This window comes from Uloborus diversus, chromosome 4, assembly GCF_026930045.1.
Source record: "Uloborus diversus isolate 005 chromosome 4, Udiv.v.3.1, whole genome shotgun sequence".
NCBI classification, from domain to species: Eukaryota; Metazoa; Arthropoda; class Arachnida; order Araneae; family Uloboridae; genus Uloborus; species Uloborus diversus.
Genome location: NC_072734.1, coordinates 38,489,422 through 38,514,228, shown reverse-complemented (window position 1 = coordinate 38,514,228; position 24,807 = coordinate 38,489,422). Strand labels below are relative to the sequence as shown.

The 24,807-nt window shown below is 33.6% G+C and overlaps 1 protein-coding gene across 1 annotated transcript; it reads left to right on the top strand.

Annotated features, from left to right (window-relative positions):
* The first annotated feature begins 773 nt into the window (after positions 1-773).
* LOC129220052 (zinc finger protein SNAI2-like) lies at positions 774-20,529 on the top strand. Its single transcript, XM_054854392.1, has 3 exons — positions 774-849; positions 18,872-19,062; positions 19,774-20,529. Exons 1-3 carry the CDS (start codon positions 774-776, stop codon positions 20,527-20,529), a joined length of 1,023 nt encoding a protein of 340 aa, XP_054710367.1.
* Positions 20,530-24,807: the final 4,278 nt, after the last annotated feature.

Below are 24,807 nucleotides of genomic sequence, written 5' to 3'. Positions count from 1 at the left end.
CCAGCACTACTCCATTAAAGACTCTCATGAAGTAATGAAGAAATAATTTTACGCAGTAAAAGATTTGATGAAAAATATTTAGTTTATGCGTGCTTACACAGATGAAAAATTAACTACTAACGCCTTGAAAAGTGAGTATTTTGCAGTAAAATTAACTTGTTACTATTTGCATCAACTGTTGCAGCTGCTTCTGACCATCAAAGCGTTATCAAAGTTTGGATGCGATGCAACGAGCGAGCTATCAAAAACAGATGGAAGATAAGACGGCAAAAAAAAAATCACCACTTGTTGAGACATGCGACACCAAAATAAAAAATAAAAACTAAGACCACAACAACTGCGTGGAGCATAGGTTGCCTCTGTAATAAAAGATCTCCGAGTAAAAATTAATGTTCGAAAAGAAAGAAAAAAAAAAAAAAAGAATATGGACGAGTAAGACAGGAAGAACCAAGGAAGAAAAGGGGAGTCCCATCTTCTTTTAACCGGAAGCAGACCCCCCTCAAACTTTACCCACGTGGCGCAACAACCCCGTGAATACCCCCCACCCCTCCTACGCTTGCCCATCCTCCTGCTCTTGGCATCTTCAGTGAGTTTTAAAAGTACAGTCACTGTCTCTCCATCAGCCAAGTGGCACAGAAGGAAACACCGAAGACTTAAGCCGGCACCGTTTGAATGCATGCTGTGAGAACAGTTGCAGTGTTGGACTTCAGCACTTTTTTTTTATTGATGTGAAAGAAGTTTTTTTGTGGACTAATTTTCTGTGATATGCGAAAATGCCTCGAGCATTCCTGATCACCAATAAGAGGTACAATTCTGCGGTGGATTATGAAGAAAATCGAATATCCAGAGGTAAGAAATAGAACATTTCGTTAACTTTGTAATTACTTCAAGAGCTTCTAATAGTTATTTGCGAGCTAGTTATTACATTAAACTTTATGTTACAATCACCAAAAGCATCACGAGGATTATGAACCAAAACATCCTATGATTTTTTTTTTCTTCTGCTTCAAAGTAATTGTCTACTGATACCGATTTCAGATTCATTTCAGTACAAGAATAAGGCAGAAAATTTCCTTAATAATCATTAAAAAATTATTTACATTGAAGTATGTAAAAATAATTGTACTTTATAAGAGTTATTTTAAGAAATTTCATTTCGACCAATTTTAAAATTTTAAATTTTTACCTTCTCTTTGTAAGCAAGATACCTGCTTCTATACTACTTGATGTTTCAAAAGATCTGGAAAAGTAATGGACAAAAATCAACACATTTTTTGAATTACGGTGTTTTCTGATCTTTTTTTCCACGTAAACAACCTACTTGCATGGGCGGAGACAAGAAAAAAATGAATCCAAAAATTCATAATTCCTTTTAAATTATCTTTGAAAAGATTTCTCCCGCGGAACATCAGTCACAGGTTTATTCAGACTCCTCTTTGCAGTAATAAATACCACATCATAGGGTTTTCTTTCTTTCATTCATTCATTATTTATTTATTTATTTATTTATTTATTAAGAAATTAAATACTAATGTGTAAAATACTGTTTACAAAGAGTAGAGCATCTCATTCGTTTTTATGAAGCATATCGAGAAAGGGGAAATTTTAGAACTCAAATCTTAAACAACCTTAAACAAGTTAAAGATCCCACCATCAGAACAATACAGCTTTACATTTTGTCCAAAAATTGTCCAATTGTAAGTCCAATATTTTGTTAAGTCTTAGGTGATTAAATGTCCTCAAAAATTTACATTCAATCGATTTTCAATAATTAAAATATAATCAAAACTTTACTTAGAAATTCAGATCTTCCTAATACGATTAATGAATTTATTGCTAAACCTCTTTTTATTTAATCTTATATATTTTTCAATTACTGAAAAATGCTGCTCCTTCAAAAAGATGGTCAAATAATACCAATTTTTGTAAATTTCACAACTGAAATGAATGTTAATCATATTAATAAAAGTGCTAGCAGTTTTTACAGCAGTACTACTTACTCTTTATTTACGTATTATTTATTTATTTACTTATTATTTCATTTATTTATTTTTGTTTCTACTTCTTTTTTAATTTCAATTTCATTGATTACCTCAATCCGCGTGAAATAATTTCGCGGAAAAAAAAATTTTTTGAAAAATTGTTTCCTTTGGTTATGTCTCGAACCATTATTTTTCATTAAATATTTTGTGGCAGAACATTTTTTCCTGTACACAGACTGATTTTCGAAGTCGTTTCTAAGAGCTTTCTCCTTCTCCCCTCGTACTGAATGTATACATTTTGTGGCATTATATTAATTTTAAAATAAGTTTAATTTTGAACACTGGATTAATTCAGCTTGTTTTCTTAAAAAGTAAGAAGTTTTCATCAAGACCGACGCTCATTGACAACTTCTTTTAACGTAGGTATTGTTTTGTAGCAACATTTGTTTTTCTGGATAAATTATTTCCATCAACTTTACGCAGACAGGTTGTTTTGAGCAATCAAGAAGATTACTTATTGATCTCACTACGACATCAGCTTGGTGTAAGGAGTAAAGTATTGTTTGTGACAGATCAGACCAATCAAATGACCATTTCTGTTGAATATCACATTCAAAAAAAATCATACAACCTTGACAAAATTCATCAGAAATGCAGCCTTATTTTTTTTTTTTTTTGGACCAAAAATAATAATAAAAAAATTCTGTCAAGAACTTCAATGATTTTAAAGAATTAACTATCTTTCAAAATTTAACACATGAAACTATGCTATTTCTATTTCGCCATTTAAGCAAAAATTAAAACTCGGCTGTAATATCCGTTGAACTAAAAACCATCTAAGAATATATGATAACTCAAACAATTTGCAAAATTTCTACCTTTCAATACATTCAAGTTCCAAAAAAAAAATGTCTCAAAGTGTTCTGCGGCATTCTTTTTTAAAATGAAATCACACATTTGTAATTAAAATACCAATTTATTTATAACTGATTCATTGTCGTCTCTTATTTTTTCCAAAAATACAGTTCACGCGAGCAAAAGCCCATATTCACGTAATAAACTGCTGCGAAAAAAGTAAAAGGTTATTGAATCAGGAAATTATAACAGTGTTTAATCAGAAGATGGATAAAAAATTTGAAAAGATTAACAAAAACTTTTGCAAAAATTATGACATTAGGAGATGAAGGTTAATAACTTGGCTGTAATTCTCACTCGCGAAAAACTAATTTTCAGAAACAAATTCAAATTTCTTTTTTTTTTTTATGATTATTATTTTTGATGCGCTGCCTTATCACTATCTGAGGGAGAAAGATGCTACCCTAATGAGTAACGAAGACAATCTTGAGTGATAAATCAGGAAGGCACTTTTCGCAGACAGTGAAATGGGGAAAATAAATTAGAAATCCGAACGCGGACAGCTTGGAGTTTTGACGGGCGATAGACGTATGACTCTTTAAAAATCCACAAAATGTATTTCACCGATTAATTAGTTCACTTACAACTGTTAGTATAGGAAAGATGTTGCCCACTTTTCGGTTTTCTCAAATGCATCACAGGATTTCCAGCACATCAAAAAACTCAGTGGAATATTGCGACATCGATGCTCTTGTAAAAATATCGATATTATGCTTTTGGTGTTTTTTCAATGTCAATGTTTTATAATTGAACCAAAAACACTATGAAAAAAAAATTTTTTTATTTGTTCAATGCTGGGGTTGGGGTCGCCATTCCCTGAAGTAATTGACTTATTAGTGTGTAAATTTCATGTAAATTGTTTCGAACCTGCTTCTTAAAATAAAATAATAAATAAATAAGTGTCAGGTTTTCAAATTAAAGTTGGATAATAGTAATCTAAACTGACTTTTTTTTTTTTTTTGGCTTACCAAAAATTAGTCAATCATGACATTTGTCCCCTTAAAAGCCGAGTGCCCCAAAATATTTTTTTTCCAACTATACGGCCCTGTTTCCATTCATTAACAGTAAAAATACAATTGTGACGAAAGTTGAATCATTATGCAGTGCTCGTGACATCCATAACATTGGAAAGAGTGATTTTTTTTTAAATGTTAGTTATCGAAAGTAGATTTATATAGGAGGAAAGTTAACAATCCTTATTTTCAGCTCACTGTTAACTAGAACAGAGTGTCTCAACTTTTCCAAACTTATAAACCGGTAAAAATACGTTAAAAAAAATCACTAACCGGTGAAAGTTTCTTTTTATTTTTTGCAAAAAAAAAAGATTGGGGATAAAGAATTTGAACATAAGTTAACTGAAATGCTTTTATTCTGAACTAATTACGAAAATATTTAAATGTAGAGGTAGATTATTGTACTTGTAATACAAGAGTAAATCAACCTGTGAGAAAAATAAGAGAAAATTGTGAAAATTAAAAACAAAATTAACTTCGTATAAATGTAATTATTATTTCTTGAAGAAGGAACATTTTTCAACCAGAACAAGATAAAATCACGGTCAATTGTTTTGTCAATCACGGATCGACGACGGTCCGCGGGACCAACGGGAGAGAATCCCTGAACTAGAATATATTGAGCATCACTCAAGACAAGTTTTCCCCATATCTTTAAATGTATTTTGTGCAGTGGCGGCGATTCGGGGAGCAACCGTCTCCCCCCCCTCTTTTAACGGCTCATTTATTTATTTAATTTTCCAATTAAAGAGCCAAAAACTTGAAATTATTAAAAAAAAAGCAGAAATGTCGAAATTTTTAGAACATATTTATTCGTCTTACTTTGTATATGTGTTTACGAAACATTATTTAGCACAAGCAGTAATTTTTAGTTTATGTATTCATTGTTAAATAAATTTAAATTATTTTACTTAAACAAGCCATACCTTAATGAAAATATTACTAAGTGTTTGTAACAGCTCAAAATACTTCGGGGTAAATAATGGGGTCAGTCTAATTCATGTCTAAGTGTTTCTTCAGGGAAAGTTATTATATACATAATTCATCAAAATCTTAAGAAAAACGAAACTTAGAACGTTAAATTTGTGTCAATTACCACTCATATATGCTCTCAAAACCAACCTTAGCAAAATTTTGTACTATTTTTCTTTTTCTTTCTTTTAAATTCTTTCACTTTTTGCTGCTGCTATAAAAATCCTATGGTTTTTAGTTACCGTTTATTTATTTATTTTTTGACCCCCTCCCACCCCTTTTTCAGTCCCAATCGCCGCCTCTTATTTTGCGTTTTCAATAAAAATATTTGCACAAGTCTACTTTGTAGTACCGTTGGAAATAAGTGTACCAGAACAACAATTTATTTTTACAATTATTTTTTCGCTTTCATTGCAGTACCTAGTTATTTATATATAACAAATTTCTAAAATCATTAAATAACTCATTTTTAGTTTTCTATTACTCAGGTAGTAAATTTAAAGGCATTAAAAATTATTCCCATTACTTTGTGCTGAAATTTCTACGTTTTGCCTTTTAAATATATGCCTGAGTTATCCCTTTGTATTACTTTATATTTCAACGGTAAAAATTCATTTTTATCATCATCATCATCAACTTTATGAATATAAAAATTCTTAGGTTTCAATAAATATCTAAAGTTTAAGTGAGAATTCAATTCTCACTTAAAATCATTTTTTAAATTATGTTCTGGGGGGGGACATGTCGCAGGGGACTGTGCCATTGAATTTTTTTTGGGGGGGGATGTTTTTAGGGGTATGTTTTCTTTTGTGGGGAGGGGTTCTCGCTGGTAAGGGAGTCTTTAGGGTATTGGGGGGCACCTCTGACGTTTCAGAACAATGTTTTAAAGCATCGACATTTTTTGATCGATGTATTAATATCATCAGTGCTTTTTTTTTTTAACCGATGCCGCATTTCCACTCAGGGGGTCTTGAAATACGACAGAGCTGGTAGCTGTACTTTTTCTCTCTAAAATGAAATTTATAAAGTCGAAAGCTATATTCACCCAATCAGAGGCGTTTATATTGATGAGCAGACTAAATACATCTCTTAGTTTACTTTTCATTCACAGCCCTTTTAAAGGGTTGCGAATTTTAAAAGGCTATAATGAAGTACGTGTCAAAGTCGGTGGTTTGTTAGTACGTATTAAATTTGACGAGTATACAATGCATAAATCATTTTATATCCAACTGATACAACATTACACAGCAATTAAATTTACTAAACATTTAAAAAATGCTTTTTCCTCTGTTACCTACTTATGGGTACGCGTTGAATTGCTATTCTTTAAACTTATACGAACTCTTTTATTGCTGCAGAATTTTAATGAGGCCTCCGGTCGTAAAAATGTTCACCTCCGCTGGTCTATAACACAAATGCTCACATTGACTAAAGTTTTTGCAAAAATATTAAGCAATCAAGTACTATATGTAAAAATAATTGTAATTAAAAGATTAGAATTAAACGTTAAGGTAATAAAGGACCATTAATTAATTTACACAGCATTAAAGTTTTGCTTCACAAACATTTTTATGGCATTTGTCTTTACATAAAAAAGTAGAATTAAAGTACTTAAATTGCAAAATAAATAAAATATTTATTCAGTTCAATTAAAGACGAATCCGCAATTCTAATCGTTCAAATAACAGCAACCAATTTGTGTATGAATTACCAAATCTAAATGTAGCTGAGCGCATTTTTTTTTCTTTCTTTTTTTTTGCAATTTACTTAGTTGTGTTTCTAAGTTTAAATGGAAGAAACGATCAATATTTTTCAAGATTACACAAAGTTTCTAATAGTCGTGGATGAGGTACTTACGTCAAAGCAACAAGTCTGGACGTACGCCATCTTTCACAAGCTGGAAACTTCCTGAAGGTGCGTTGTTAAAAAACATTTACAGAACGCAATGGTTTCTTTCACGGTAAAGGTCTGAAGTCCAAATCTTCAATGAAATCAGGAGAGAGGGCGAGGCTTGATAGACACTGAACACTGCCATTCCAATAACTTAACCAATTTGCTAGATTACCTTTAAAAATGCCATTCCGATAGCCCCAATTTCAGACGTAATACTAATCGACACTTCCATTTCACGTTGAAATTTCACTCGCATCGCGTAACTTCAGCTTTCTTTGAAGTATATCTTTAAAAGTTAAGACTATTATCCCAATAAACAAAAGATTACTCCAATATACTATCTTTGTTCTGTTACCTTTAAACAAGCAATCTGAGTATAAGGTTTAAAAGTTATTCCCTTATATTCTGAAACATATTATTTCTGCATGAATATTACAATCAAAACTTTTTACTTCTTTTACTGTTAAAAATACTGATAATTAAGCATACAAGTGCTATTTTCTAGCTAATGTGGGGGGAAGGCAATTATTTTTGGTTTATGTATTGCTTCAGAAAAAAAAATGTATTTATTCTACTAAGATATGGATAATCAGCCAGTAATTAGTAAGTCAAGAGCAATAAACATTTGAAACCTAAAATTGTAATATACATCGCGCATCAAGTAATTTTAATCTCTTTGACAGAGGATTATTGAAACCTTAACTTGCTTATTAGATTTAGGATTTTATAACTTATAATACACTATGAATTTTGTTTTAATTCGTGTTTGAAATGATTAAAATCTCTACAGTTAATTAAACATGTTCGTCGAAATCATGAGAAACATCATTCTCTCGATAAGGGATGGAATACTCAGCATTTTAAGCTGCATTTAGTAAAGTAGGGGAATGTAAGGCACGGTAAGTGCTACAGTTAAAATAAATTATATTTTTCCAAATGAATCAATTATAAATTTACTTTGCAAATTATGTACATAACGAAAGAACAATATATCGCCCCTCGGCGAGGAAAGTGACACAACTCAAAAAAAAAAAAAAAAAAAAAAAAAAAAAAAAAAAAAAAACAGCATCCGCTAAAATCATGGTTTTACGCAGTTGTATTTTAAAGAGATTTATTAGCCTCAAATATTACAATATGCGCAAAAACATTTCGATGGGAAGTTAAAAATTGCTAGTTTCTGTTGTTTAAGTGTATTGCGTGTAGTTTAAGTTTGAAAAATTGTCTTTTTAATTGTGAAATTTTCATGATGTGACTGGAATCAACAACATGTTTAATAACGTAGTTAAAATACAGCTAGATAGGTGGCTCGTATCCAGAATAAAATATTTCACCATTTCACTTTGCCCCGCTTTTGCACTTTACCCCCCATTCCTCTGCTGTAAATATGTCCTACTGTTTTTTAACTGTCATTTTAGTGTGAGATATGATTTATATTTTGAACAGCAAAAACTGTTAGCTAAGAAAAATAGGCATCAAATTTTAATTTTAAAAACCGAAGGCAGTTAAGTAATAAGCATTAGAAAAAGTTCGAATGACATGGCATTTAAACATTGATGCGGCTTTTATAAAAGTAAAAGAACAAGCAGCGAATACTGAAAGGTTTTGAAAAAGACAATAAAATGCCCTTTTGTTTAAGTTTGCTGTTCTCCCATTTAAAAAAAACCTGATGACAAAAAAAAAAATCTTTGGCAATTTAACTTTGAAACTTTGTAGCGTTGATAAATTTTGTGTACTACTCGGTAACAATGAAAATGAAATGTATGTGAGAGAATGATGATATCACACACACCCAAGGATTCCCTTTCACAATTACTCATGAGTGAAAACTTGAATCTGACTTTCTTGTCACTGCATAATTATGTAAAGACTGGAAAGGTGTAACCCCTTGCTCACTATTGCTCATCAACTCCCTTATGGGGTCGTTTCCAAAATTTTAAAAGTATTTTTTTCTGAAAGAGCATGCCCAAAAACAAAGAATCTGACCATTTTTTAAATAATTTGTTTAAGTTTAATATTTTTTAAAAAATACTGAAATCTGTGCGCTTTCATTGCTTACGCTTCGGTCGTGTGACATCACAAATGATGAAATGCCATTAGTGTTGCCAATCACAGAGAAAAATATTTAATTCACATCTTTACTTACGTGTATTGGTAACGATATAGTTGATAGCAAGCGTAGAGCGCAATATTTAATTCGCTTCTTGATTATCATAACGTGGAAACGTGGTAGAAAGATGCGCCAAATTGCATCGTTTGTGACGTCATAAAGAAAACGCCTTGTTTCCAAAATCGGACATTTTAAAAAATTTATTTAAAAAATAACTGTTGAGAAAATGAAAGTATTTTCTGGGTCCATGTTATTTTTTTTTTTATTCATTCTATCAATTTCAGTGACTAAAAGTAGTACTTTTGACTGAAGGAAACCACCTCATTGCTACATAATTCTCTTTTTATAATTTATTGGCAGTTTACCTTTGGAGATTTGCAGAACAGATATTTTATAAAGAATTATGTTGATGATTTTGTGCACTCGGTAACAATGAAAATGAAATTTATGCGAGAAAATGATGATAACAAGGATTTCCTTTCACAATTACCCATGAGTGAAAACTTGAATCTGACTCTCTTGTCACTGTATAATTATGTAAAGACTGGAAGGGTTGAATCCCTTGCTCACCAACTCCCTTGAATTGCTACATAATTCTCTTTTTATAATTTATTGGCAGTTTACCTTTGGAGCTTTGTAGCACAGATATTTTATAAAGAATTATGTTGATATTTTTGTGCACTCGGTAACAATGAAAATTAAATTTATACGAGAGAATGATAATAACAAGGATTCCCTTTCACAATTACCCATGAGTGAAAACTTGAATCTGAATCTCTTGTCACTACATAATTATGTAAAAACTGGAAAGGTGGAACCCCTTGCTCACTATTGCTCACCAACTCCCTTGAATTGCTACATAATTCTTTTTATAATTTATTGGCAGTTTACCTTTGGAGCTTTGCAGTACAGATTTTTTATAAAGAATTATGTTGATGATTTTGTGTACTCGGTAACAATGAAAATGAAATTTATGCGAGAGAATGATGATAACAAGGATTCCCTTTCACAATTACCCATGAGTGAAAACTTGAATCTGACTCTCGTGTCACTGCATAATTATGTAAAGACTGGAAGGGTTGAAACCTTTGCTCACTATTGCTTACTAGTGATGTGCCGGATCCTTAAAAAAGTATATCCGGCAGAAAAGTAGATCCGGAAGAAAAAAGTGATACTGATCCGGATGATTAGTGTCAAAATCCGCAGATATGGATACAGACCTCTTTTTTTTTTACCCAATTCAACTATCCAAGTGTAAAATTTGTTACGGAAGGTATTCCGTCAATGTATTGGCACTGTTTCTTCAAAAAATGTCATCTACGGCGCAAATATAATAAAGTCTATGATTTACTCTTTAAAGAAATCTCCGTTAAAATTGAGGGAGAGTTGGAAGGAATGGGTCAGCGCTGCATTAATGCTTAAATAGAATATGAAAAATTATTTTTAGCTTGCTCGGTAGATCTAGGATACAAGAGCAAGATTGTAAAGCTGCTATTGGACCGGCAAAAAATCATTTTTCGCATTTTATTTCAGCATAAATGCAGCGCTGACCCATTCTACCCAGCTTACTCCAACCAAAGAAATAACAGAGACGGGAACATCTTTACAAACAGTTAATAGAGAATATAGTCTCCTTTTTCGAAGGATGTCGAGAAAAACCAAAATGAAGATTAACACAAACCTTAAATAAATAACAAAAACTAAAATTAGATTAAAAATTATGTAAAAAAAAATATGTCCCAGAGGGACATATTTTCGACCTCATATTAAGATGAATTTCGCGGGTCAAAACAAACATTGTTAACAAATATGAACTAACAGCAGATAGAAATTTTAAATCATTGAGCTTTTTCTCCTTATTTTCTGACTATGAAATCGCTACCAATCACGCGTATAAAGGCTTAGAATTGCATTAAAAATTTACTTAATATGATCATAGCTCCTACTGTATATAACTTGGAAGTGCCAAATAAATATCAAACGCAGAAAACTTCGTTCTTTCAATTACGACCAATATTTTTAATGTACGGGAAAGTATTAACTACCATAATTGTGAAAAACGTTAGGTCGGTTTTTAATTAATATCTCCGGTGATTAAAGTTCTACAAATCTATAAAAACGAGGCCAAGCTAAGAACACTTTCGATCAAGTCACCCTTTGAACGAAAAGAAAAATATCAAAATCGGTTCATCTGTTTAGAAGCCACGATGCCAGAAATAGACACACACATACACACTGTAAAAACTTATTACCCCTTCCTTTTTGCGACGGGGGGGGGGGGGGACATCCGAAATGATTCCTTATTATTTGAACAGGGAGTAAAATGTAATTTAAACGGAATTTAAGAGTCTTTTATTCAAATATTTAAATTTTTTTATAATAAAAAAGATCCGTTTAAGATCCGCCAAAAAAGGAACGGATACGGATACGGATACAGATCTTTATTTTCCCTCGGATATCCGCGGATACGGATACGGATACAGATCTTTACTTTCCCTCGGATATCCACGGATACGGATATCTGGAACATCACTATTGCTTACCAACTCCTGTGAATTGCTACGTAATTCTCTTTTTATACCTTATCTTTGTCACAATCACAGAGAGAATTGATATTCGGCCAAATAATAAGCACATCTTTATCTGTTTCCTTTGCTCACACACACACACTCAGAAAAAAAAACACTTTTGATTTGATTACTAGAATGACACCTGTTATTTGAAAAGTTTCATAAGTCAAAAATTCACAATTTTTGGCTTATTGACTACAGTAGCGTCATTACCGGGGGGAGGGCAAAGGGGGTGGTTCGCCTCGGGTGACATACTTCTGTAGGTGACACCAAAAAAGGATTTATGATTTTATACAAAATTTACAGAGTTAAATTGTGAAATTTATCCCTGAATAAAATCGTAGATTATATTTTAAGTCATTATATTTCTTCGAAAAGGGAGCACAATTTTGCGCGGAAGGGGTGGTTAGATATTCGTTTATTATAAACTTTACATGCAGTTTATTCTTCAAAGCTTTGAAGTTCTATGTTCCATAGCCACAACAGAACTTGTAACTCATGAAGAACTACAATAAGAACTCACTATTGAGGCAGAAGAAGCAAAGGGATGTCAAGCGCCAAAATTAAAAATTTGGAGATAACTAGTACAAATGAGACGAACCTCTCCACTGCCTAGGAACAAGAGATAGTACTAACTAGTAACCGTAGTAGGTGCTGTTGTACAATATGATTTGGAAAAACTTTTCAATAAAAGCCTACCTAGGACCGGAACTTTAAACGCGTTTTACGCAAAACTTGAAAATAACCACTTACATCCCCTTGCTTCTCACTGCCTCGATTGTTGATGGTGTCCATAAAAGCGATGTCCAATCTCTCCTTATAAAGGAGCTCTAACCCGGAGTTCGAAAGTGCATGGGATCATAACAGAGTACGGGAGAACATGATGAGATCCTGACCGAATAGTTGAATAGTATTGTGAGAAGTTTTTTCTTGACTGCTAGTACGAGAGAAACTGTCAAGGGTAATTTGACAGTGCTGTTTTGATCATGTTAAGTGCGTAGAATAAAAAATTTGTTTCCTTTTTGTAAGAGATATTTGAAATTGTCTGCTGTCCATAACCTTTGAAATATGAAAAGGAGTGAAATTCTTTACTTTAACTTCAGTGTAAAACTTAACTGAAAGTAGTAATACACGGAAGAAGGATAAAAACTACTTTCAATGTATAAAACGCGTGTACTTCAGTGTAGGTTTTTCTTTAAACATTGATTCTTGTATTTTGGAAACAGCTAGCAGTTTTCCTCACAAATTTTGGTTAGAAAATGAAGCTCCTGAAGTCTTAACAGAATCGTTACCAGTATGAATCAACTACACTCCCCTGCCTGTTGTTCCATCCGAATAAAATAAAAGATTCCACTCAAACGTCTTCAGAATATCTAACTATATCATAAGCATCTGCCGATAAGACTCTCAAGTACCATGCTTCCCAACAGATATGCGAACACCCAACAGCTTCTGCATTTCGCGTATCCCACCCACAAACAAAACACTTGCGAACCGACTGCTTGATCGTCTGCGACCATCATTGCGGTCGCATGTTTCCATTAGGCCTTTTAAGCACCATAGAAGATAGGCAAGTGGCATGGTCTCTATTTTATACGGCAGCTCTTGAGCTGGATGGCTCCATTTCCTCGGATATGGAAATTCTTGTCGCTTTTATCTCTCGCTATTGTAGACCACTGAGTGGCACCAAGGATTGCTGATTATCACGGCTCCGCCACGTCGAAGTGGTGCCGCCGCCGCCACTGTTTGAAGTAGCTCTCCTGAAGTTCAGCGTGAGAAAAGTCTTCGGATTCGGGTTTTTAAAAGAAATACTGACAAGAAGTCTGGAATAAGAATCAAACTCAGAAAATCTGGAATCGCAGATTTTTTTTTAAATTTATTTATTTATTTATTTATTTATTTATTTATTTATTTTTTTTTTGATGAATTTCGACAGACGTATCGTCTTTGTTTTTCAAAAGATACATCTTATTAGGGCTGAGGAGTCGGAGCGAAAATGCCCGACTCTGACTCCGACTCGAACAAGTTTACCCCAAAATCCGTCTGATTCCGTTTCTGCTAGTACTGGCAGAACGACGGACTTTGGAGAAATGACAGACTCCGACCCCTACTCTTGGATTTTTACGTCTTCGACTCCTTTACTCCTTAATCAATCCGTCTCCGACTCCACAGCCCTACTCCTAATTGGAAACACGCGACTGGAGTACAGCGTTCGATGTAGCTGTTTCACAGCGATTTTCTCAGACATTTAAAAATTGTCTTTTAAGCTTAGTTGATTTTACTAATACATCTTCCTCATGATGATTTTGTAGGAGTGAAATAATAACTCCTTTACGATAGATTGACTTATTAGCAAGTTACTATTTTAAAGAAACATTTCGAGGCTGCATCGACTTTTCGTCCATTGGTTGATCCATATCCCAGCTCATAACATGATCGGTTAGTTTGGAATGTGTTCCAAGCGTGCATTTCCAGCAAACGAGCATATTGTTGAAGAGTGTGCTAGTTGTGTCAGTGGCGAATTTACCATGTTGCAGTTGCGAGGGCCCACCACGACGTACGGGATCCAAAGGCTTCTCAAACTCTTTTTATTAAACATTAAAGTGATGGACTGAGGAGCCTTTAAAAAATACAATGATTCATCTGTCCTGCATTTTTTTTTTTTTAGTATTTCTTTGAAAATAGTCAATTTACACAAATATTTCAGTAAATTAAAAGTTAACGTGACATAATTTATAGTTTTAATGAAGTAGAAATCCGTCATTGTTGATACATGGGCATTAAACGGCTATGGAATGCTCTTAATAGCAGAACTTTACGCTGGAAGATGCCAAATTTTGTCATTAGTAAGACTGAAAGCTTAATAAACTTGAACATAAACAAAATCACCCTTTATTCGAAAACTGTTATTATAGAGCTGTTTTTCGAAGCGACTCTATGCAAAACAGTTACTTTATTTATTGCTAGGAATGGTTGCGAACCATCTTTATGATCTTTTTACGTGATATTCTTTCTTATTTTTGTTGTTACATGAGTTGGGTAATTAATGATATCAGGGCTATCCCTCTCGAATTTTAGTAACGTAAAAAAATAAGAAGTGGGACAAGGTTTGTTTCAGGACTTGGGAACAATTCCAGCTATTGCGTAAACGGGTTTTACGCTTGCCTTTATATCACACGTGGCGAAATACGAACTCGGCATCTAGAGGATTAACTGATCAACAAATACCATTAATTACCACGCCAGTCTGCAGAACTTGAAGAAGAATTCACTCTTGCTTTTCAAACAGATAACCAATGATGTTCCCTTCAATTTTTATAGGGGTATACTCGCAGTAATCCACTACGCACAATATGTGTATGCGATCATATACATAATCTATCGTGATATGAAATTTTTTGAAGTTTGAGAGTATACGCTATGTGACTAAAAATTGTTTGAGAGTATAAGGCGTATATGGAGTGTACCCTATGGGAATACCACTGCATATAACAAATCTTGTTTGAACGGTGTTGCATGTTGTTTTCATCAATTAATGTTGACCCAGTGGAAGTCATGAAAGACTAAAAGCGGTTGATAAAGTACAATAATTGAAACAATAAAATCCGTCGAACTTCGTTGACGTGAATACATTTTAATGCAAACTTTGGTTTGCAAGAAGTAATTAAAATACAAAAAGAAAAAAAAACTTTCCATTTCAGAAGGTTTTCCAATTTTTATCAGTATACTTTGAATCTTAAATTTTTATAGAAAAAGTAAAATATAATCGAACTTTGTTGATATGATTGAATATTTTCAACTGGATATTCTACTAACTTTAACATGGCTTTAACTGCACACATCAGCACATTCCAGGATAATTTTCCACTTGTTATTATAGAAAACTTCATAAAATGCAGTAAACCAATGATTACACTTGTGCAAGATTCAAGAGATTAAGAGTATAATTATGTGGAGGAAAAATTTGTAGAAGATTACGATTATGCTTAGTTTAAAATGAAGTCGGTTGAAATTAGAGTTCTATCGATTGCTCACTATGTTAAGAAATTCCATGCGAAACGCAAAATAATTTGACTGCACTTTCTTCAAGTCATCAAACATTTTTAAATCATTAACATTCACCGCTAATTGTCGAAAGCTCATTGACGAAGTTGCTGGGAGGAAAATACTTTCTTCTTTCTATCCATTATTACAAAAAATGGTATGACATTAATTTAGCTCACGGAATTAACTTAACTCCTTAACTCATTTTGGAGCATTTGTGTCCCCTAAGTTCAAACTTGTTTTTTAATAATAAAATACAAATAATGTATAGATTTTTTTTTCATGTTATCGAGACATCCGATTTCATTTTATTTATTGATTTATATTTCATTTATTTTATGAAACCGCCATAAAATTCAATCTTCTACCGCTAAGCTTATAATCTTTAGATGGTTAGTATTTCTTTTATTTTTAGAAAGCATTTGGAGATATGAATTCATTGAATAGATGGTTAATAATAATATCAGTCGTTCTGTGTTGAACAATTCCAATAGTAAACAGACGTTTGAAAGGAAAAACACGTTACTGTTTGATCCAAAATAACTTCCCCCTCATCAAAAACACGCAATTCAGTAAAATCTGTCAAAAACAAGAAAAACTTCTCAAAAAAAAAAACTAAAAAGAACATATTAACGGACATTTCCTTTTTAACAGATACTACAGACAATGATTGTGTGTTTCCCAGGAAGAAAAATATTCTCAGGAAAAGATTGTGGGAACGAAAAAAAAATGTAGTTTCATAGAATTTTTGGCAAGTGTCTGTTTCTCACTTTGCTTAGTTGTTCGATAAAGTAAAAGAAAAAAAAAAGGAAAAGAAAAAAAAACATAAAAACTCGGTTTTAGTGAAAAGCGAAAAAGTCGTAAAAAAACAACAACTTGTGTCTTCTCTTTCCCCGCGTCCTGCCTGACAGTCTGGTTGATGCATGGGCAGTATGTTTGACCCCTGGTATGCTGAACCCCAAACTGCCAGGGAAGACATGTGTGGCATGATCCCTTAAAAGTGAGAGTTTCTGGGTTGATAGATTGATTGTGGGTCGCCCGTTGCGATTTCCCTTTTATTATTTCTTACTCCGTTTGTATGAAGTTGTTACGATTCTTTTTTTACCCTCAACCACGAAAAGAGAGGCTTGAATGCTTGCGATAAGGGCGGGATAGTTCGCCGTTTGAAAGCTATAAAGTGTCTAGATTGCGAATTTCGTGCTTTGCTGATAATGGCCATCTCCGAATTCGCCTTCCCTACATTTGTCAGAAACTATAAGATTTTTGTGAGTTCTGACATAAAGAGATAAGTCGGCTTATATATTATATCACACGTTCGTTCAAGTTTTTATAAGCCATCTGCAAGAGATATCTGTATTTCGTCTTCCTAACTCATAAAGGGACTTCTTTTTAGATGAATGTCTGTTCTCTACAATATGTTCATAATTTTTGTTTTCGTTCCAAACTTAGAAAACTTGCAAGACCAGTGTTCCAATGATTCCCTTTTTGCTACGAATTTTTGACGTACTACTTCAAAACTGCGAAGAGTTTTATGTCTGATCCTGCTCTGTCTCTCATACACACGTATATACAGGGTGTCTCTAAATTTTTGCGCAAATCTTTGCAAATCTTTAAGGGATGTCAGAGGTAGGATAAGAAGCAAGAATCATGGGAACACAAGGTCGCAAACGCAATGCTGACTCGCTACATGCACACACAGCCAGAAATTGATGGTTGCAAAACAGGTCACAAATTTATTTAACAAAGACAATTTTACACAACATTTTAGTTTTAAAGAAAGGTTTAAACCGGTTGTTGAAATTTGCGACCTGCAGCTGTAATACATGCGTCACAATGACAAAGCGCTCACTGTCGCAATAAGGAGCCACTTTGACAAAGTTTAATCGATCGTTGCACCTATTATATATAGTTGGCAGTAAAATATTGCGTCCTTTTAGGAGCTCACATCTTTTCAACCATCACTGAACTCATTCATTTCTTATCCTTCTAAATATAGTCTGATATTATATTCCCTAAAATGTTTGTTCCAGCTGAGTGTTGTAACGTTGTAACAAGGCTTCATTCCCGTAGATGTGTTAAGTCCAACGTAGATTAAATAACGCTAACAAGGTAGACAATTAACCTGTTAGTCGACAACTGTGACTTACTTTCACTCAGTGTGCAGAAATGTATTCTGCTGTGGGAAGGTAAAGCCTAGTATCTGTGCAATTTTATTTTATTTATTTATTTTTTTATTTTATTTTATTTATTTATTTTTTTTTTTTTATTTTTGTCATCGATTGTACTTAAGCTTTATTGTTTAAGCTTTGTTTGGTTTCTGCTGAAAATAAAGCTCAAAAAAAAAAAACGTCAAATTAAAACATTTCCCTATCATTAGTATGGAATCCAAAACGCGATTTTTCCAATATCTCAGAAACACATTTCTAGATATTGCGCTTTTTTTTTTTTCTTTCTTTCTTTCTTTCTTTTTTTTTTTTTTTTTTTTTTTTTTTCGCCTTCGCAACAAGAAAAATCCTTCGTCCAGCAGAAGAATATTTTTAAAAACCACCCATTAAAATATATCTGAACCTCAGAGCCAGAAGGACATAAGCCACATTATGGAAATTTTACACTAGAGGAGAAAAACTTTTTCTCTGGCATAGGCAAAGAATACGACGCGTGCTCTTTTAACTCTGGTTGAAAAGGATTTCTTTTTAAATTAAGAATTACATTCACATTTCTCAAAGCGGCATAGGCTTCTACATACAATGCTCTAATAAACGGAAAATCGCAGTTTTTGAACTTCGTCAGTTTGACTCTGAGGTACAGATATAACTTTTGCAGCTCACAATAACATTTTAAGAATGCTTTGAAATTGTATCTTTGTAATTTGCATTTTTCGCAAATGCTGTAACATAGGCAAGTCTGAGCAGTAATTAAACACTTAAACGCAATTTCTTTTTCAGAATTTCACAATACCGTTAAAAACTGCGTGATTTAGATCTTGACACAAAAATATTTTTATTGATATGCGTTATTTTTAACTGAAAACTGGGAGAACTCCCAAAGCGAACTGGGATAGAACTTACTGGGAGAACTTTTACGACTCAGGTAATTTTGGGAGTGAAAAATGATGCAGCATCTCGAGTAAATGAACAAGTCTAACCAGTGGTCAAACGCAGAATTTTCTGCTCGTTTGCGTTTTGATATTGCATAGAAGTAAGGTTTCGTTGTCAATTCACAAAAGAAAAAAAAACTTCGTTATTTCCAGCTGTTTGTTCTCTGGAATGTTGTCATTCACTAAGACATATTACTCTATTTCGTGTAAATGAGTTCTTGTACCTCAATTAATTGCAAAACTTGCTCATAAGTAATTCATTTTTTCTTGTGTTGCAGAGGCGAGCCCGGAACGCGTTGTATCGACAGCGGAAGGAGGACCCTTGTTCCGGTCGACATCCTTCGATAGCGAGGGGGACTCGATAGGATTCGAGTCCCTCAAGCCAACCAGTCCCCATTCTCCAGCGCATGAGTCCCGGTCCCTCCAGCAGAGTCCTTCAGTGGAAGAACCCACAACACTAGGACTCACGGTAAGTCCTAACATAACTGAGCAGCCACACAAACTGATTCTTTCGCTACATTTCAAAATTCTACATAGGCTTTTCGTTAAGGAACTGCGCTATGCGTACGAATGAAGCCACGAATCAATCTGTTGAAATGATTAAATCAATTGAGTAGAAAACAATTAGAATTTTAATTATGTTGGTTATACTGTGAAACCTGTGTAAGTTGACCACTTGCAATGCAGTACTTTAAAAGACAACTTAGCCAGGTGATCAACTTATATTAGAGGTTAATATTGTGATATAGCACTAATTCTGAACCTCATAAAAATAAATGGTCAGCTTACAAGGGGGATCAACTTCACAAGTTTCACTGTATCAGGTTTTTCTCCTGCTGTGGAACTGCAATGAAAGGAGCTTTTTACCATGATGTTCCAGCCACTCTAGCATTCGTAAGACAGGTGATAAAGAACATTACAAAACAAAATTTAAAAATTCTTTCAAAACGTTGTGTTGAGTTAAATGGATCCTATTTTGAATAAATATTAGCTTTAAAACATATCACCACGCTCATTTTATTCTACCACTAAAAAGTTCGGGTATTTTAAGATCAAAAAGTGTACGTATGAACCAGATAGGCTTGAATTTTTCGGCACTAGCTTGTTCGTTTATTTTCGATGCTGCAGATATTTGAATGTTTTGATTTCAGTGACTGAATGTGTTCCAATTTTTACGCAGGTATTCCGTCCTTTGGACCATGACTCTCGATTGAACGCTACATACAGCAACATCAGTTTCAGTGCACCAGCGCAATGTGGCTTCTTCCGTCCATGTCAGTCCAACACCTCAGCTTTGGTCACCGTTATCCGGCAGCTCATGCAACAACCATCGTCCAGTCCGAACCGATCTTCGCCGGATATTAGTAATCGCAGTTCTCCGACCTCCGGACAGTCGGACACTCACGTGTGCGGCGAGTGCGGCAAGCGATACAGCACCTCCAGCAACCTCGCGCGGCACAGACAGACGCACCGATCAGTGACAGACAAGAAGGCGCGCAAGTGCCCCCACTGTGAAAAGGTGTACGTGTCTATGCCAGCGTACAGCATGCACGTACGCACGCACAGCCAGGGCTGTCAGTGCCCGTACTGCGGAAAGTGCTTTTCCAGGCCGTGGCTTTTGCAAGGCCACATCCGCACTCACACCGGTGAAAAGCCGTTCACCTGTCCCGTGTGCAGAAAGGCCTTCGCAGACAAGTCGAACCTGCGTGCTCACATCCAGACTCACTCCAGCAGCAAACCTTACGTGTGCGGCCGGTGCGGCAAAGCCTTTGCTCTCAAGAGTTACCTCTACAAGCACGAAGAGTCATCGTGCATGCGCGTACACAGGCAGCAACATGCGAAAGAAACAGCATTGGATCTCGCCCCCAAAGCCATTGACCAAAAAGAATACTCTTCGATGATCCTTGAGAGAAATACGGCAATCCTTGTTGGGTAGACCATGAACTTCATCAATGTCGGTTTTAAAAAGAAACAGTTAAACTAGACATCCTCACGAAAAACTGTCATTGATACTTTTCAGTCAAAACATAGGTACTGTCATTGAATTGTGTGTCTTGGTTGATTCTGGAGAAAGCTACAAGTAATCCCGTAGGGCGAACTTTGCCGTGGGAAAATCAAAATCACTACTAGTATCATCACGAATATTCTCTTGGTAATTTCTAGAGCAGTACAGTCAAGCTCATTGGACGAGCTACGTCTTAAAGGATTCAAAACAGCGATCAAGCCTGACATATTGCATCCTATATGCATCACCCATGCAACCAAACCAATTTCTTTCCCCGATGATTCTTCTCAGATCAATGTTGCCATTATCATCCAAAAGACTTCATCTCTTACTCTTGAACTTGTGAGTGATTAAAACAATTCCATTGATCATCTGTAATCGATTCGGAAAACTGAAACGTTTTTTTGTTTCTCTGAATCGTTTATAAAGTGAATATCTTTTTAACTCAATTTAAAAAGAAGTTTTTAAGCAATATTTCCATCATCTGAAAACTATTTACTCATTCACGCATATCATTCATTGACGCTTCAAACAAACGGAATATCACGGAGTGCCAACTTTTGTATTGACAGTTTTCTTTTTTTTTTATATATAACAGTCTGAAGTACATTTATTCATCTAGTCCTATTTTTATAATAATAAAATACGATACTTGTGGATCGAGTAATTCATCTTTTAAAAAAGGAATTTAGAACATACATTTTTTAATAATTATTTTACACAAGTCTAGGGTTCATTAAATGTTCCGAATATATTCAAAATTTACTGGTTCAATATTGCTTGCTAAAGCAGTAGCATCTATTAAAATGCGATTTTGTTGGAGTAGTTGTTAAAAATTATTAATTTGTTTCTTCACATAAGAAATGAAAAAAAAAGGATAAGCTTAGTGCTCATCAAGAATCAAATCTTCAAATTTTATATTGATGAATACAAACAAAACGACAAAAATATTTTTTACGTACAAGCTCTTATTGATGTGTAAACAAATGTTAAGTTTTGTAAGAAACGTAACATTTAAGAACTACCTACTGGCATGTAAAATACTGGCATGCAGTTGTTTCAAAAGCATAAAAAACTCCTTGTTCTCTATTAGTGAAAGAACTTTGGGAACTAACTCACTGTTCTTTATAACTAGTGAAAAAACTTCGGGAACTAGAAGTTCCTCACTTGCAGGGGTGTCCTGATTGGAGGTCACTGTGACCTCCAAAATTTTTCTTATTTGACTAATTTTGTCAGACAATTCAGCAAAATTATCATAATTCGGTAAATTTTTTCTCTGACGATTCGGCAAAATTATCATAATTTGGCAAATTTTGTCTGACGAATGGGCAAAATTATTATTATTCAATAAATTGAAAATTTCCTCCTCTTCCAAAACTTTAAGTTGGAGGCGCGCCTGCCTACTTGTTAAAAAACTTAAGGGAACTCTTCGTCCTCTAATAGGGAATGAAAATGCCTAGAGCAGGTTACTTCCCTACCTCCCCCTCTTTCGCTTAAAAGTACCTTGAAACAACTGCGTGTCATTAATTTACATAAATATGCCTTCAATTAGTTGCCTTCTTCGAAAGTTAAAATCGAAAGAAAATGAATGTTTCACCGTACAGAATTGTGAACATGAGTTCACCGTTTGACACCTGACGATTGATCAACCAAATGTTGATTGATAAATATTGTTTTTTCTTGAGAGCATTTAATTGTGATCAAACTAAGGGTCATTGCAATATTCTTTTTTTCTTCTTTTTTATCCAACCAACACAGTTTGCCAAAGAAAAACTATAAAATAAAGTGTTCCTTACTAATGTCTCGGGTTTATTGTAAGATCAAAACAATCAAAACATTCTTTGTTGAGTGCAATAATTGAACATTTGCAGAGAAAAAAAAGCTATTAATTAAATGCATTTACCAAAGAAGCTGATGCTTTAAAGAAGAACATTTGATAAAACTGGATTGTGTATCAACTTCATATCCAAAGACGAAACTCCCTTTATTAAATTGCATAGATTTATATATAATGTGTATAAAAAGTATGAAGTGAAAGTGCGGTATGTAAAATAAACACCCAATCTGGTCAACGGGAAAATATTTAGCTTGACAAAAACTTTGAGTTCAAATAACTTGTTGGTACTTTTTGTTTTTTGAACTAACTTTAACAAGAACAAATATCATCTGTCTGTGTTAGGATAAATACATCACAGTTAAAGCAAAATCAGTTGTACATAATATTCCTCTTCATTATCGTAAATTTTATAAAATACTTTATATGGCAAATGATGCATTACAGCGGCTAAAATTTTTAATTTGGTGAAGTTATTAACTTTGGCCACTGTACAATGTACATGTATAGTTATACATGCTTTAAATACTAATGTCTTTCTAAAGTTGTCTCTTGGTTTGTGACTGTATTTTTCTGTTTGGATGGGTATAACTGGGGTTTTACGAACAAAATTAGTTATGAGCATGTGTTTTTGCAATTTGTTGGAACCAAAAAAAAAAAATTTTCCCCTTTCGTTTATTTTATTTTTGTCTATCTTTAATAAGAGAGTGTCCAAAAAGGATATCACTTTTTTTTTTCAACATTTTTAACCCTCCCTCTCTTTTTATCATAAATTTACACTTCACCTTACCCACCCCCTCCCATTAAAACATGTCACGGTATTTCTATGCACAGAAATTGCTATAATAAAGGCATGATGTCACACTTCTTTAACCTTCTCCCTTGTTACAAACTGTCGCACTTTCTCGAAGCCCCCTCCCTCCTCCTCAAAGCGAGACATCTTTTGTGGACAACCCCAAAGAGAATTTTCCAGACTCCAGTTAAATAAAATAAATAAAGAAATAAGCGTAAATTTGGACTTCTTTTTTTTTTAACTTTACAGAGGATTTAACGCAATACACGTTATTTTTTACAATCAACAAAGGGCAAATTTAAAAACATATTTTTGACGGAATATAACCATTTTGAAAAGAACCAAATGCTATTAGTTGTGAACTGAAATATAATTTTTGACGTAGTGATTTGAAATATTTTTTTTAAATTTTTATATTAATTTATAAGATATATTGAAATGAATATTGTTGATTATGTTCGAATTAGTTATAATTTATTCATATTAGTGTATTATAATATTTTGTATTGTATACTGCTTATTTATTTATTTTTGCACTTCGTTTTATATAGTTAGTGCTTTCTTTTGCTTTATTTTGTTGAGTCTAGTCAATGAGATTTTATTTTAATATTATGCTAGTAAACCAAAAACACTTTTTTGAACCAAAGTTATGTTTTGTTTTAACCAAAAAACACCCTTTCATTCTATTATAAACACGAAACTCACACCCATTCACACAAATTTCTTTTCTTTTCTTTCGCTTTTAGTAATTTTTTGCATGCATATTTCAAAATTTTGGAGGAATTTAGACACTTAAGTCAGGCTATAAATGCATAAAAGTTTCATTAAAAAATGTTTGTTATTACCTTAAAAATGCATCCATTATTACATTTATGTAAAACAGAGAGTTTTGTTCAAGTCCTTGATTTTTTTTTTTTTTTTTTTGAAATAAGAGCTTGAAATTAATCTATTTCTAGCAGATGATGTATACATATTAATAGGGAAGTTGCAACCTATTAAATGTTCATATTTTGGCTATTGGATATTGTTAATTGACCCTCAAAACTAAAAAATTGACCATCGCCGAATTTTAAAACACCGTGGTTGATTTTTAATGAATTTTTAAAAATCCACGCGCAAAAGTGCGCGCTTCTGAAACGTCACGAGCCTACGTCACAGGGCGCGAATGGGCAGCCTTCCGCCGAAGATCCCTTGTTTTCGCTAGGAACATTTTGAGCACGCTGATATTTTTATTTTTTAGAAATTCAATAATCCTTTTGAACACACTATGGAGGCCGGATTCGGTAAAACACAATCTAAATAATCTTCCTCAAGTAACACCAATGAGATATTCGAATATTTTCGAGAGGATGAGAGGTTTAATGTTCCAAAAACGCGAGGAGTTAAATGCGAGGAGAAAGCCTTTTACGTTTCGTCTTCGAAGTCGAATGCGTGACCTTCGCTTCTCCCCTATTGGAAGAGGGGATGACGTCACTTCCTATGCCATTTGACGTCACAAGAGCTTGAACTTTAAAAATTAATTTAAAAAAAACTACTTATCGTATCGCAAAATTTTTTTCACCTATGATGTTCATACATGTTA

What these genes read in the sequence shown, in the direction of transcription:
- LOC129220052 (XM_054854392.1), top strand. Translation starts at nt 774, where the DNA reads ATGCCTCGAGCATTCCTGATCACCAATAAGAGGTACAATTCTGCGGTG. An exon ending in AGAAAATCGAATATCCAGAG is followed by an intron (nt 850 to 18,871) that starts GTAAGAAATAGA and finishes CTTGTGTTGCAG; the next exon opens with AGGCGAGCCCGGAACGCGTT. An exon ending in CCACAACACTAGGACTCACG is followed by an intron (nt 19,063 to 19,773) that starts GTAAGTCCTAAC and finishes ATTTTTACGCAG; the next exon opens with GTATTCCGTCCTTTGGACCA.